At 37.4% G+C, this 16,933-nt stretch overlaps 1 protein-coding gene across 2 annotated transcripts in view; it reads right to left on the reverse strand.

Moving 5' to 3' along the window:
• The window catches only part of TBC1D1 (TBC1 domain family member 1), a 100,935-nt gene that overhangs the window by 16,925 nt on the left and 67,077 nt on the right, over positions 1-16,933 (reverse strand). For both annotated transcript variants that reach the window (XM_041403089.1, XM_041403088.1), the window contains 3 exons: positions 6,573-6,758; positions 2,674-2,835; positions 719-877 (listed from right to left, as the gene is read on the reverse strand). In XM_041403089.1, coding sequence (XP_041259023.1) covers positions 719-877; positions 2,674-2,835; positions 6,573-6,758 — 507 coding nt within the window. The remainder of the gene's footprint in view (positions 1-718; positions 878-2,673; positions 2,836-6,572; positions 6,759-16,933) is intronic.

A 16,933-nucleotide genomic window follows, 5' to 3' on the forward strand; every position in this document is an offset into this window, starting at 1 on the left:
CTTAGGTCACCATTTAAACTTGACAAATTTTCTCACAGTTTAGTACCCACTGAAGACAGTCAGCACACCGAGTTTTTAATAAAATAATAAATGGGGGCTCCCAGACAGCTCTGGGTAAAGGTAATCCTTTCTCATCAGGCAAGAAAGGGGGTAGATCCACTTGCAGTGAAAAATGCTTAAATACTGTTTGAGTAGTTATAAAGAGCAGAATTATGATGGGACAATTTTGTACTATTGCTTTACAGAAAAGATGTAAGAGAAAATAATGCAATGGGCATTAATCACTCAGATTAGTCCAAGTACAACTTTTCCCATAAATTTTTATCATGACATTTGGTTACTTGCAGTGCATAATTTCCTTTGATGGGAGTTTTTCATTGTAAATTCATTTACTCAAATGCAATGATAATGGATTTCTTAAACTGACCCACACAGACCCTCAGGACCAAAGTGTCAGCGCTATGTTCTGGAAGACATTGATTTTTTGCTTTTATTAGGGAAGAGCATAATGAATACTGAGTTCAATGTGGGAGCATCCCACACATGAGCTGTGATCCTCTTGGAAAAATATCAGCTCTTGATTTCTCACACCAGATTAAAAGCAGTTCTTACCAACAACCTATTATTAAATAGTGAAAGGCATTTTGTGTGTTGCGTTTAAGTGTCTTACAGAGACCACAAACCCTTTTTTTAAATTTCAGACTACTACTGTACTTACCTAGATCAATAAGAATTGCATGCTGTTGGGAAGTTAGTTGCTTTAGGAGTTCTTTATAAGGTGTGTCCTTTGGTTGTTGTTTACTTGGAAACTGATGTTTAAGATGGTATTGCTCAGCTAGAAACTTCCAGATCTCCCCACGGTGGTGACGTGGCACTCCTGAGCAGAGAAAGTAATTAAACCAGTAATTTGCACTCCTACTAAGGGTTCTGCTCTAGGTAACAGGATTGAGAAAATTAAGATGCCTATTTGCTATAAAGTCAGGCATATCCCTCTTGGCAACCTCCAGTGGACCACAGAAGTAGATGAAACTACAGTGCTTTCACTTTCTCAACCAATAGAAGACATCAGCCCCTTAACAGGAGTGATTTAAAGCAGAAAGAAATACTATGAACTGCCTAAGGTTAATGCTTACATCCAGTCTGAGAAGCACTAGAAGAGGCATCAAGAATTGCAATACTTGTCTCTGAATATGCTTATCTCAAATTTTTCTGTGCAAAGTACACAATAAAGCACTGCAATAGAACTAATTCACACTTTTCACTAATATAGCATGGACTCTGATGTTATGAGTATGTTTTAGGAAGGTGGGGTGCACACATACCAAAAATATAAATAGGGACAAATGAGACGTGATCTAGAGACTACAACACAAGGCACATAATCAGATAGCAAATATTGGATTTCTAGTTTTGCTATTGGCTTGCTTAATGACTGGTGCACATAAAAATGTTTTAAAGTTTGAATTTATTTCTCTTTAAAAACGGCAGATGTTACTTAAATATTTCACATAGGTAATGACAGCCTTCATTTTTAAACTGTATGCGAAGCTCTGAGAGTAAAATTAATTCAGCACAAGACTATCACTCACTATTAAATCAGCTACACAAGAAATCAATGCACTTTCACTTGAGGAAGTGTTCTGTCAGATATTACAGTTTGAAGTAACTTACAGCCTGAAGTTTTTAGGACAGTTTTTTTCTTTTGGTATATATATGACATATGGAGGACAATAACAATAAGAGAAATCAAGACTTACTCAAGCATCCAAGTTATATGGAAAGATAACAAAACACGTTAAGATTTGATATTGTTAAAAATATAGGCTTACCCAGTTATTTTAAATGGGCAATTTGGTTTAACTTGCTTGTATAATTGCACATAGTCAGGTGCAATATTTAAAATATTAAACTTCTGACAGTGGTTAAGTCTTGATACTTCCTTTACATGCTGGAAAGCTTTGTAAAGAACTACAAAAAGCTCCTTAGAGTAGCCATCATTAGTCCATATAGCACTCAGCCTAAGGCCTTTGGGTCCAACCATGGCAAATGCAACACTGAGTAATAGCCCAATTTCTTAGAATATTTAAAAAACATCCTTAGGTTGTATTATTTTTGCTGCAGTGGAGACAGGGGTGGTTGGTCAGCCCTGTAGTTGTGAGGAAGACTCCAAGTGGTGTTTGCAGGGACAAAGTTCCTGAACTCAGAGAAAAGGCAGTTCTGCAGAGATACCCATGTCTACTGCTTGGGCACAGACACAGCCTGGAACAGAGAATTTCCAGAAAACAGTGCAGAGGGCTTCTTCAGTTATTCACACAGTCATTTATTAGCATTATCCAGGTGGGTTTTTAAATTTAATTGTAACTTTTAATTTATAAAATCAGATTGCAAAAACTGTAATACGTTGAAGTAGCATACAACTCTCCTGGTAAGGGCAGATGTTATTCAAAAATGCATGATGTAGCTCCAGTGATACAACTGCAGCAACCACTGAAAGGGACTGGTACTTGCATTTGCATAACCATGATGGTACCAAAAGCTGTTACCTGTTTTGTCAGCAGCCTGAGGAACAGCACTAGAGAGAACATGGTTATTAGGAGTGGTTAAGTGGCCACACTATTCCTTTTCAGACACAATTTACATGCATTTCAACAATTCAAAAAACAAACTGTTTACCTTGTCCAACAGCAGAGTGTATTTTTTCCACATCAAATTTAATCTTTGATCTTCCAGGTGTACTCAACATTTTTTCCCAAATCAAAGTTACATCTTTTAAGCATGGTGTGATTTCCTCATAGTCAAGTTTCAGGCGTCTGTTCTGCAAATTGTTTTCAGATGCTAAAAAGTGATATAATGAATGTAGCAGTTAATATTGTTTACTATTTTAAAAATGGATTAATTTAACTTACAACTTTCTCATGCTATTCACCTGAAATATTTCGTGTCTAAAATTTCATGATTCTGGGGTTGGATGGGTTTGTTTGGTTTTCTAAAGATATTAATTGTGTTTGGCCAGTTAAATTGAATTCCCTATTCCTAATCAACTCCTAAATATGAAGAAACATGAGACATGATGACTAATGAAACAAACGTATGATTTTCATAACAAGAATTTTCATTTTCCCAGCTCTTCAGTGCAGAAGACTTTCAGCAGATGAAAACACAAACCCAATTTAGTAATCTATTTGTTATGCATACAGCCCTGTAATAATAATAAGTAAAAACAATAGTTGGGAAAGCATCAAAAAATCATGGCAGAAATGAAAATGATTCTGTCACTGAGTGTAATTCCAAAGTTTAGAAGCAGAGTGAGAATTTAAAAGGGTGTCTTGGTATAGCTTATAAGTTTTTTTTCTGTGGGGGCATTTTAGTACTATAATGTCCTGGAAAACAGGATTTATTAATGTTAAACATGTAAACTAAATAATTAAGCATGTTTTGTGACAGTGGATAGATCTGTGAAGGTAATAAGACTGAAAAAATAGAAGAGGAGAAAAAGAGGTGCAGTTCTTATGAGATATATATGTCAGTTGTCTATTCCTAAAAGGATGAAATGATGAAAGAAAATGCTATAAGGAAACCAAGATGCAGCTACAAAGACAGCACTAAGGAGAGACAAACTGTGGGGAATTTATAGAGAAATTAACAAAATAGCTTTCAAATTTTTAACTAGGCTGAAACGTGGCTGAGTACTCAATTCACCTAGTTCCAGGACAAGAGCAGCTCTCTACTTGCAAAAAATGAAGCAGAGCAAAAGTTCAAAACACATAAAAGTCTGGAAAGGCTCTATAGTATTAAAAATTAAAAGGTAATTATCTTACAAATAACATGATTTGAAATGATGTTTATGAAATAGTATATCAAGAAATGACCAGGTTTTTTTATTAATTTGCCCTGATGTGTTTACAGTACTTCTTTGTTGTGATGATGCATTACTGTAATGGTAACAAGATACTCTTATTTTGAGGATATTCTGCCATATATCATAAGTCTGCTGCTACTTTTGAGGATTTCACAGTATGAACTCATAGAATCACTCCTCTCCATTTCAGTCTTGAGATAATCTATGTTAAAATGTTATTATATTATCTTTGAATAATTTAACTCTCCATTATTTTTATTTTCAACTCCTTTATACAAATTTAATAAACAGTTAAAGATTGCCTGACATTAACATTCCATAATGACACTATCAAGACACTAAACTCAACTTGTTCTGAGATCTGTATCTGCAATTCAAGTTTTTTATATTATTGAATTCTAAGAGTCACAAAGGGTTATCTTGTCCTGTACTCCCACTGATTACACAAGCATCTAGATTTTGAAAAATTAAAAAGAAAAGAACTGTTTATATCTGGAAAGTGTACCTCCTCATCTTGTAGTTGCTTTCACATGTGAATGACTTTATTCAGTGAGGTTATTCAAGTGAGTTGTGAGGTTATCTAAGTGTTTGCAAGATTTGGACCTCAGAATATTTAATTTTTAATTCAGTAATTAACTACAGATACATGAAATACATCCACTCATAGTTTTATTACAGCTGTGTGTTCATGCTGAAAGTAATTCAGTCTATCTAAACTATTTGTCAAGTTCTTCATGTTTTTGTCAGGTCAAAACCAACACATTTATAAATCAGAATATTAAAAACCTTAAAACACAGATGTTATTGTATGAACATAACTTAAAAAGGGGCATTTAAATTTCAGGTTACAGGAAAACAAACTTGGCGAAATCTTTCAATGTTTCATCTTCTGCAAACTAATGTTTTTTGGTGCTTGGCAACTTTTCAGGCTTTTCTGCTTTATTCAGTCTTCTCATGCTATGTGCAAAAATGTGACTTGTGAGGACTGAGGTGAGAATACGCCTTTAGCAACAAGCTTATTTAGATACTGACACTACCCAATTCCCACTACCACACATATGCACTAGTAGTAAAGATGCTGTGCTCACTGCAGCACAGTCATCTGTTGTTTTCAAGTATTGTCTCACCATCTGAGCTCTTCATGCAGCAGCTACCTAGGACAACTTCCTCACCCCACAGGGCATACAGCACAGCTGGGCCTTCAGTTCTGCCAACACCCACCTCATTCATTCACTAACTAGCTTTTTAGACATGCTCAGCTTAACGTATGTGTGATGGTTTTGCAATTTTTTCTTCTGGGCAGACAAAATTGGAGCATTTGGTTAAACTTGCTAAAATGTGTATGGATATTAATGACCAGCACTTGCCAAAAATCTGACTGCAGGCTGTGGGTTCAGAGAAGATTTGAATATTTGAATACATTTGAGAAATGTAAAAAAAATCAGGAGCATAAATACACAAACCAGAGAAAATTTAATTCCAAATGCCATAATAAAGTTACAGAAGCTCATTTACAACAGCACTGTTCTAAGCTTGAAGAGTTTGTATAAATAATTTCTCTTAGCACCTCTTCTCCAGATGGCCTCAGCCTCTGGCCAAGGACACTGTATATCTGGTATCCACCGTGATATTTTATTTTACTGGATTAGCTAGTACATTGCTGGGAACATGCTTGTCACCTGTGGGGTTCTTAGGAAACGCGGGTGTCAGGTGTTCTTCAGACAGGGCTGAAATAGGAGAGCTACACTGCAGGGAGCAAACAGCCTACAAGTGGGCCAAGTGCTTTGGCAGGCCATATCCAATATCCAAGAGGTGCTCTGTCTTTCCAGTCATGTGTCTTAGCCTGAGTTTAAAGGATTTCATGTTTGGTGTACTGAACTTTTCATACAGCTGGGCCCTCTCTCTACACACTTCTTGGAAGTCAATCCTTCCTCGAGTAGAGACAAGAAAAAGAAATATTGCCATTTTCATGCCAGGTACCTCCCCTTTTGAGGGTTTAGGTGCCTACTCCCTTCCTGAACACCTAAAATCACCACGATAAAAATTTCTGTCCTCATCATTCATATCTTCAAAGGAGAGCTCTCCAAGGCAATCACTTGTGATTCTGCATACACCTGTTCTTCATGTGTAAAAATTGCCACCAAAATGGATTTGTTGCAGCCAAGTCATTCACAGAAAAATTGTGGCTAAGAACAACTAAAAATTAAAGTTTCTCAAGTCCCTTTGGACTGATCTAAGTCATTACCACCCTGCAGAAACCTTGCTTGCACAATGCGGGTGCTACTGCAGGAACCCATAGTTTCACGTCCACATGAACCTCTTTAAGAACTTCCTTTGAGCCTCAAGACTGGCTAAACACAACGTTGCAATGACCAATACTTAGACAAGGACCTGTGGATGTGAATGTAGAAAAGAACTGAGTTCATGATACTGATCATGCTGAATTCCTTGTGAGAGCTTCTAGACACCAGCCATGGTAAAGACAGGGTCTTTCAGATCAAGTAAACAAATAATAAGGTGAAGTAATAAAAAAATTATCATACATTGTCACCTACACTAATGAGTGCTGAGGGAGATATTGCTAATCTGATTTACCTGTGGGTTCCTAGAATGTTTCATTAAGGCTTGGTGCAGTCCACTACCAAGGCCACAGAGAAAACTGAAAGGTGAGTTTGTATTGCAGTAGGGTATAGTACTCAAGAACTTCACCAACCTTGTAACTTCTGGTTTTCTTTCTCCATTCTGAGGAGCAGTATCTGCTGAATAATGGCTTTCTTCCACAGCTCTCGAAGCTCATGGGGTGTCCGTTTCCTTTCTTCTTTCACTGGCCCAAAGGGGCCATCTTCACACACTGGCTCCAATGGGGATCTGGGTGGGAGATCTCCCAATTCACAGTAATCTTTGAAAAAGAGAAGCTGCTGTCAACTAATTGGATGTCACAAACATGTGAAAGAAAGAACAGTTTGCACATGTATAGATACACACATCTATATATATACACACTATCTCATGTATCCATCTATATCTAGATAGATAGATAGGTAAGAGGTAGCAATACCAAGCAAGGTTTCTCAAATGACAGTTTCAAAGAGACTTAAAAGCTGCTTCAGAATAAGAATCATACAGACTAAAGCCTAGAATATTATTTTCTATAACCTGGTAAAAACATTGTACCACAGACCAAGAGCACATCTTGCTAATTACAACTTTACCCCAGAGAACTGAACAGAAAAGGCAAGTTTGAGAAATTACAAAAACATAACCTACAGCTGAAACGTGGCATGACTCAAATAGCAGATAAAATCAAATACAACACCCACATAATTTGAAGAATAATCTCTAAAGCATGTTTAACAAAGAAAACACACGCCCTTAGCTGCACAAACACACCACCACCTAAGGCCATACAATGGGATGATTACCAGCTCTTAAAGTAAATAGGTGGAAAGAGAGACAGGCACTTAAGACATGCTTGTTTTTACTTCTCATTTTTAACCATATCATAACTTTCTTCATTTTTTCTTTTGGCTTCAGATGGCCTACCACAAAATTTTGTCAAAAATTTTATCATTTTGTCAAGCATGCAAAGCAATTCTAAGACTGAAAACGTTACAAAAGAAAGTGAACATTAAATAAATCTCAGGCAAATTGAAAAATAATTTATTTTTAGAAAAAAAGGGTATATAACATTGTTTTACATAAGTAATCAATGTAAGAAGCACAGGCTGTTATACTTTGTTTTCTTAATACCTGCTGTAGTATCACTTAATTTTATAGTTTTATACAGCTTCTCTGGAGGCTCAGTAGTCTTTGACACAACCTGTATCTAGAAGAAAAATTACGCAACTCAACAACTTTAAAATGAATGGTCAAAACAACCAATCTCTTCCTACCAAATCTCAAACAGAAGGCCATAGCAACAGCACTTCTTCACCCAACCAGAATGGCTATGAAACGGCTCCCAGAGCTATACATGCAAGACAGTGCTTTAAAGTTAGTGCAACAAAATCCATTCACAGATTCACCAGCCAAGGACACACATCTGTGTGTGCTATTTCAAACAGGTCCTGTAGAAGAAGCATTCCTGAAGCAATTGTTCTGATGGCAGCTCAGTGCTCCACATCTTTATCATTGCCGAGCATGGTGGTAAAGATTTTGAATTAAACACACACATCATTTCATCTCTTCAAAACTAACAATATAGGAAGGTTTTCCCCGCTGTAATTTCTGCCCAGACTGTCACTCTGCTTTGACTCATGCAGCTCATATACAGCTATTCTTTCCTTGTTTGTTCGAGGCACTCACACAACTGAGCTCAAATGACGAAGAATGGAAATGTTCACAGCTGTTCACTTCTGCTTTTCTAAGTCTTGCCACTCAATCTTCTCCTCTCAAAGAGTCAGAGAGAACTAGAGTGGCTCCAAATACCACCCATTTCCTTATACACCATTTATTTGCTTGCCACCACAAAGTCTAGGGCTAAAATACACATACAAAAAAGAGTGCAACATTTTCAGCTAGCAAAACAATTTAAACCTTTACAACCTTGCACTCTGGCTATAGACGTGGATACCCACACCTATGGTGTCTACAGCATTTCAAAGGACAATGAACACCATGGGAATGAGAATTAAGCAAAGGTCAAATATTTGACACTTTAATGGCAATCACCATTTCTGCAAAGAAAATAGGAAAACTGACAGGTGCACTCAGAAATACAGCTGGTTATGAAAAGTATCAATACAATGAAAAGACTACTATATTCATTAAAAGAAATAGGGAAACATTAATCTTTTTTTTCTTTACAGGTAAATGGAAAGACTTCAGTGGGCTAAGATCTGCAATGATGAAAGAGCTACAGGCAAATGTCAGCACACAGAGAAGATACACACACTCGATAACTTTCAACTTGTATTGACCATGAAAGGAAAATTATTTTTATTTGATTGCTGGTTTTGATGCAATCGTAGGTTTTGATGCATATGCTATACTGTGTAGAATTTCTAAATATAGTAGCTTTGATCTCAATTTTCCTTAGTGCATATTAAGAAATATTTAAAGGGCAATGCTCTTAACGATAATGCTGGTAGAATTCACTTTCTTTTTTTGGAATAAAATAATAAAGAAATAAAAAGACAATCTTCAAAGGAAGTTGTTAATTTCCGCTAAGGCTGCATACAATAATGACCATAAGAAAGAGGAATGAACAGAAGTTCTCACCATAAACCAATGCAAAAAAGTAAAAGTGATCTAGATAGAAAACCCCTTATCTACTGTACAGTGTGGTCTATTCACATTTTACATTCACATTCCATTCTCAAAGCATCCTATATGGAACACAGGCACATCCTGGGGGAAGCAAGTCTCTTCTGCACATCCTCCCAGTGATTTATGTATCTCAGCGTCAGATGTGTATCCTGATTTTATGTTTGCATACATGCACTAACATGTTAGAAAACAATAGACTATGTCCAGATACAGTTTATGGGTACCTACTTGCTAAAAAAAGCCCTAAACCCAAAAAACCCAGGCTGGCAAAACACATGCAAGGAAACTGATTAAACACGTTGCATTCCTAAAGCAAGAATGAACACATTCAACATCTAGAATCTTCCTGTCTTTAAAGTACACATCCCACTTCCTCAGGACAAATTTCAGGGATTGGTCTTCAAGTACCAAATTCACAAGTTTATCCGAGACATTACTCACTTGTCGTTCTCCAGTGGTCAAACTGTGGCAACACCTGAACTGCTGCAAAGCATTAATTACTGAAGACCACAGTCCTGCTTCCATTTAGGCTGGAAATTTCCCATCTGTTGCTGACTAATCTCATAAAATCAGTATTTATTAAAAGAAATAATACTTAAGGCTATAAAAGAAAACCAAAAGGTTACAAAATTCTATAAGCTGAACAATTATGATTATCTACCCTACCTCTAATGCTTCTGTGAAGAGTCCTAGGATTGATTTTGCCTTCCAAAAAGCAGCTCCTTTTCTATTTTTTCTTTTGCTTCTTATCACTTGTGGACATTTAACAAAAAGTCTAAAGTCTACTCTGATAAAGTGCAAGACATTCAAAAGCTGCCTTCCTTCCTGTCTGCATGCTGGCAAGATTTACAGAAAGCAAAATGAACCTGTTTAACTGCTCAGATGGCCTGTCAGAAGTCTGCAGAGTTGCATCAGCTGTTTGGCTAGTAAAGGAGGGAGGAAGGTGGAACAGGAAGGTAATCCCTCAAAGCAAAATAAAAAACTCAGACATTTGTAAATCAGCACTAACCCATGCCCATGAACATACAAGGTGATAGAGAGACATATCACCCAGCTTCCAGATGCAGAACAGACAAGAGCAGAAATACCGTGACAAGGGCCTGAGTATTGCATTGTTACACACTGGGAATCTGGAGAATAGCAGAGAAAGCAAAGGTAAACAGTAGAGCAACTCAACTGCATCTAACTGGGAACTCACATTCCACTGAACCAAACTGCCATGTGTTAACATCCAAGCAATGTGTACCCTTCAGAACTTTTATGAGATTAGTAGGTGCACTTGAGCAGGATCTGAAGGCTTCAGCACACACTGAAAGACTGCTTCCCTGTTCATCTGCCAACTTAGTCAGCTTTTGTTGACTCCTATTCCACATTTGACCTGACCCTAACTCCTTTTAAATATATTGCTTCCTTTGCTTCCACATAACATTCTACCTCCATACATGCGACTCCTACAAGCCTATAGCACTTTTGTTCTCTAAGGTTCAGGATTTGGCAAGGTGACTCAATAACTATTAGTATATTTGATCAATGGTAATTTAATGGTAATTTTCCATTTGAGGTTCATATTTGGACTACACTTCAGAGCTATTCTTCTGCACAATGGAATTTTACAAGTCTGTGGGTCAAACCCAAGGATTCCTTGAGAAACTGCACTTCACTGGGAAAACCACCATCTTTCCTAGGCTTGTGAGAACTTCTTCAAGGTACTGAATTTCAGATGACACTTCTCACGAACCAGATGGAAATGTTGCTCAAATATTCTAGCACATCCATACATACTTCAAAAGCATTCCTCTTACGCTTTCACTACTTATAACACCTAACAAAGGAGAAGGCCAGTAGGCACAATGGACCGCGATGGAATTTGTACAGCTCATCTATTCATTTATACTCAGCTCTTGGCTTCACATGGCAATGCTTCAACCCTAAGGTGAAGAGTATCCCTACACTCCAAAAGGATCAACAAATGCATGACACAAAACTCTCAAATGGAAAGACAACACAAAAACAAAGTACAAAAGATTAAGAAGGAAGTATCATGATATATTTCTACCAGGGCCCACATTAAAGAAATTCTGTACATGGAAAGATGGTGAATGACCTCAGTAGTAATTAAAACAGAAAATATCTGATCAGAAATTATATGAACAGGGATATTTCATTTGTAAATCACTAAGAAAAAATTAGTTTATCAAATATTTTCCTAATCAATCCACCTTAGTATTAAACAAGGTTTAAGTGACAAACCAACCTAAAAGTCTAAATTTAAAAAACATTCTTTCAGGATCACTTAGTCTAACCAAGCTCAACTGTCAAAACCAAGACAACAAGATCATCTTTGACTAGAAACTCCAACACTTCAAGTAGAAAGGAAGGGCTGATAGGGAGGAGGCTCAATAATAATGCATTATCATCAACCTCACTACAGAATTGTTTACACATGGCTTTCTACATGCAGTGTTTACCAGTCACATCCACTCTCTGGGGTTAAAAAGTCAGAGAAGATATGGTAAGAATCTGGACAGAAGAATCCATTAAGCCTTTTATTTACTACATTATGTTATTTTTCTTTGTTGCATTTCAAACTTTACAAAATTCAGCTTGGCAAACAAACAAGAGAATTTCATAATCATTTAAGATTCAATTGCCAAAAGAAAAGACATCAACAACATCCTTAGTTCTCTTCAGATTTTCCATTCAGGTAGTACAACACCTTTCACACATGGTACAGAAATAAAGAGAAATGCAACCTTCTATAACCGAAGATATAATAGTCCTATTATTTTACACAGCTGCCAGGAATATTTAACTTCATAATCAGATGTGGTAAAATGACCAGGAGCCTTCTGTAATCAGAAAGCTTCAGATACAGAATTACAAGAAGCAACAAGTTCTTCTAATCTGACATACAACTTAAAGCAATGGCTGAATGAGGAATTATTGAAAAACTGTGCATTTCAACACTGTTGATTAAAATCAGCTCTGAAGGATGCTTTGGACTTTGCTTTTGTTTTAAAGCCAAGACTTTTAAAAAACTACTCACTACTTACAAATTAATCTCATTTGCTAATATTATCAATCCCTGAGAAAGGAATGCCCTGATATTTCAGTGGGCACAGAAGACATCAAACGTTAATTGTGTACTTACTGGCCATAGCCAAACTTCTATGCTGCAAATCAAGATTGAGCACATATTTGCTCTGAAAGGAGCAGAACTGAGTAATCAATTATGACCAACTGCTTTTAATTAATAACAACTGTGCTGCTAAAACAGTATTGGCAAACACATTACAAATAGTTTACACCCCATAAATACTCTTAAGCACAGAATGCTAAAGCAACAGCTTATAGTATTTGCAGTGCTACTACAAAATTATTAAAAAAAAATTTTGCTTAAATAATGAAGAGATATAGCCCACACCACAAAGCACATAAAAGATAGGTAGGTGTTAACTACAGCTTTTAGAATAACAATTTAAAGAATAACAGTTCTTCAAATACAAACTTTTCTTCAGCACATAGGATTTAACAGTTTGACACTTCTATCTGACAGAGGCTGAAACCAAATTAATTTTAATTAATGAATCAAGTTCATTTTCCTGTACAGAGATACTTGTGTTTTCTGTACCATTTTTTTTCTGCATCTCAAGGTCTAAAATAAAATGTAGTTCATTTTTTATCTGAATTTATTTGCTGAGTACTGCTAAGAGATACAAGAATCTCATTGCTCTGGATTTCAACTTCTTTCACTATTCAACAGGTAACTTCATTACATATTGCCCACATTAAAACAAATCACCCATTCTCCAACCTAAAGCTGACATAACTGTTACAAAAGTCTTGTTGTCTACTTCTAACACTCCTCCTTCACCAAGAAAGCTGCAACAAGCACAAGTAGTTTCCCACCATTTCCTTCAAAAACTAATCACATCCCCCTTAAATCCAGCAACTGACTTGACTGTGCTGGGAGCTTCTGACAATCTGCTAAACAGTTCTCTTACTATGACCAATTCTGAACAGTCAATATGTGAAAAGTGTAGTTAAAACTGTCCACTGCACAGAGATTTGTAGATGCTGAATACATGTAAGTGAATATCTTGCTGCACTGCAGTGCAAGGTGAAGTTTCATTATCAGTCTACACAGATTTAAGGATGTCCTGCTCCTGAGGAGAGTAAGGGCATCCACCCTCACCTTCCAGACCCCTGGCCCTGCCTGCTCTACTGCTTGTGTAATACTGTGAATAGGACCAGAAAATGACCCAACTGAAAATCAGGGCCTTTGAGTGTGTCCGTACTTCATCTGGTTTAAAGTGATCACTGAGATGTTATTCTCTTCACCTTTTTAGCAGTGAATTAAAGAGTCCTAGGCCACTTCCATAGCCAAAAAATGTGGCTCTTGAGTGATGCTACAGAAGTAGGAGCATCTGCCTCCAAGCAGGCTGAGGAGATATAAAGGTAAATACCAAATAATTGAGGAAACACATTTATTACTTAGAATGTTTAAGACAGAGAGTATGGGAGAGAGCTTCAGAAAAACAATAATAAAAACCTTCTTTCAAAATAAATGTAGTATTGAAACAGATCAAAGTGTGATCCACTTTGTAAGAAGACTCTGCTTCCCTTTTTCCATCTCTTGACTTTGCAGGATTCAATACTCATTACACTCCCACACATAAAAAACAAAAACAGAATTCCGAGGATGAGACACCGTGCCTGAAGGTGCCAGTGAGAGGAACGCTGCCCCCTGGTGCTGCACACCACTCGAAGGATCCCAGCAGCTCAGGAGAAGCCACTAACAGCAGGAGCTGAGGCTGGAGAATCTGAACTGCAGCTTGCTACAGGGGAACTAGCATCAATCAGCACTGCATCCTCCAGCTACCAGCTGTAAAGTGTTAGAAGTCCTACAGATCATTTCACCCATGTAGAAAATCCTTTCTACGTCTTCAAACTGGACATCAGCCTCATCTTCAGGCTCACCAGGGATCACCTGGCTCTCCTGTCAGGCAGCAAATTGTGTAATAGTTCTCTGATGTGCTTAATTGTAAAGTTATGTACAGAAGCAGGGAAAAATACTAGGGGAAGGGGAAAGTGGCAACACCAACAAGCAGGAAGTGGCTGGAAAAGGGTGTGTATGTGGGGCTTTGCTCCCACAACAACCAAAAGTAATGGTTTCTCTACAAGGCTTTGTGTTATCTCAGAGTGCTTGCCTTGCTGAGCATGGCTACTTTAGTCCAATCATCAGGCTAGGCAGGAATCTCAAACGGCAAGAAAAAAAAGGCTTTCTAGCATATCTGCAGTAGTTTTCTTCTACTGACTTAGGACAGAACACCCTCCTTCATGTATACTAAATCCTTCCTTTTAAATAATGGTGTCTGCAAAACAAACTGTGCTCTCTGCCTGGTAATTCATGATGCAACCCCCAAAGCACAGCCAGCAACCATTTTGTCCCACCTGAGCTACAGAAAATGAAGTTTTAGCTCAAACTATTTATGAGCACTTCCTAAAGAATTAAAGTAATCAGAAGTGCAAGACAGTGGGACTAAGTGCTGTTTAAGCTGTTCAAGCTACAAGTGGAAATTCAGGAAATATCAGACTTTTATCAAGTTCAGTACCCCGAAATGTAAGATCAAAATTTCAGCAAAAGCTATGTACTAGTTGTCTGGGGTTTCTTTTTTTTTTTAACTTTTAGTAAATACACCTTCATATCCTGCTGTGTTAACCACACAGAGAACAGCAATGAACATGATGCACTTTGAGACTCAGCTCACCACCTGCCTATACAAACAAAACCACAAGTGTCAGAGCCTAGGTTTTTCTGTGAATATAAAGCTTAAAGCTGTCTCTAGTTCTTGTGACAACTTACACATTCTTATGTGCAATTTACTCATTACAACCCAGAGGAATTACAGCCACAGAGCAGTTTCATTTTGTTGACAATGCCTGCCCACATGTGGTCAAAGCAATGCACAGTTCAGGCACCCTGGTGGATTTTACCTTTAACACAAAGTTTAGTAAAGCAGCCTAGGTTAAGCTTGAAAAACTGTGAGTTTCATCTCTGAGTCACAGAGGTCTGGGTCTCTTGGCTGAGGGACTTAGTAGCTTTTAAACACACCCCTTCCCAGCTTCTTGCCTTACTCCCCTCCAGCAGATTACTCTGTAGCAGGGTGTTGACCATGGCAGCTCAAGGGAGAAAGTGGTCAGTGGAGTCTGCGTCTATGAAGGGGAACTCATAAATCACACATGTTCCCTTATTTCCCTCCCTTCATGCTTACTTTTGCAGAACATGACAAAGCATGTTATCTTTAAAACCTTCTTTGCCCTCTGTCCAATTTGGCTGAAATTGATCTTTTGGTGATACATCAGCTGTTTGTACAAATTAAAGAAAATCGGTCTAAAAAGACTGAGAAAGACTTAAAAAAAGACAATATGAAAGAAAAACAAGACGATGAATGACAGGTAGTTACATTTATTTTGGAACTAGAGGGGTTTCTTAGTTAACTGTGGTGGTGAGTCCAGTGTAAGACCAGCTGTACAGCAGCTCTCTTTAAGGCTACAGAGACTGGATAACAAGTGAGCATCCTTCACTGCCAGAAATGCAGGAGATGCATAGAAGTCCAAATAGAAAAACCCTGTATTTGCTTTAAATAATTAAAAAAATCTCCTGACTCTGAGTTTTCTTCTGTTCATAAACTATGTACAGTGAAAGAAAAAAGAAAATTAATGAAGAAAGAAAGCCAAATATTTTAAATTTCTGCTCCTATTAATAGCACATCCTGTTTTCCATTTTGGCCGCACTTGTTTCCCAAACTATTCTGCTTACCCAGCTGTAGGTTGTTAAAATTGTATCTTGCAGCTATTATGTCTCAGAGGAAATGCTTGGGTAGGCAATCTATGTGGATTTTGTTTTCCTATTTAATATGGGAAGGTTACCTGGCTTTCAAAAACAAGTCAGACTATTTCCAGTCACAAAGAAAGACATCACACTTGTAAAAATAGAAATTTCAATAACAGCTCTTCATATAACATGCCTTTATGTACAACAGAGCATTTCACATCTATGTTCGCACAACACACTCCTGAGACCACTTCACATTGAAGTACACTAAATTTGAGAGGCATCTGTGCCCATATATGCAGCTTACCTCACTGTCACTCAAACTGCGTTGCAAGCAGTGCATTAATGATAGAAACACTTCTGTTACATGCCTACTGCAGTTAATTGAGATCTCACTTTAAGATGCAAGAAAAACATCTCAGTGACACTAACATGGTTACTTTTTACTACATTTACTATAAGACACTGCTCCTTTCTGTTTCCTTACACTTCTTCTTATTTTTCATACAACGGCCTTAGAGGTAAGTCAGAAGATTTTCTCAAGGATTCTTGGCCCCAGCATGTCCTGTACTATCCTGTACTATCTGGCTTACATAAAACGAATGCACAAAATGATGCACATGCATGGTTATGTGCAGCGGTTTTCTTCTAGTCTGTGGTTCTTCAGCTCCACAAAATTTCACAAAATAATTATGGGAACAGTGGATAACTATGACTCAAGTGGCAAATGTCGCAGACTAGAGCAGCATACATGAGGACAAAGCATGCGCTACAGAACTCAAATGAGATAATGAAATAGTTCTATACTCCAACACAGAAAGATGAAATAGAAGCATCCTCTTTTCTTCCGCACAATACTTGGCGATGCATTTTTTCCCAGAACTCATTAAAATAGTACACATAAAAATAATTTCTTCTCTGGCTAGTTAACATGATGTAAAGCTGAAATGTAAAAACTCAACAGCTAA

The sequence above is a fragment of the Onychostruthus taczanowskii genome, unplaced genomic scaffold (genome assembly GCF_017590055.1).
Source record: "Onychostruthus taczanowskii isolate IOZ18803 unplaced genomic scaffold, ASM1759005v1 scaffold2, whole genome shotgun sequence".
Lineage (NCBI taxonomy): Eukaryota > Metazoa > Chordata > Aves > Passeriformes > Passeridae > Onychostruthus > Onychostruthus taczanowskii.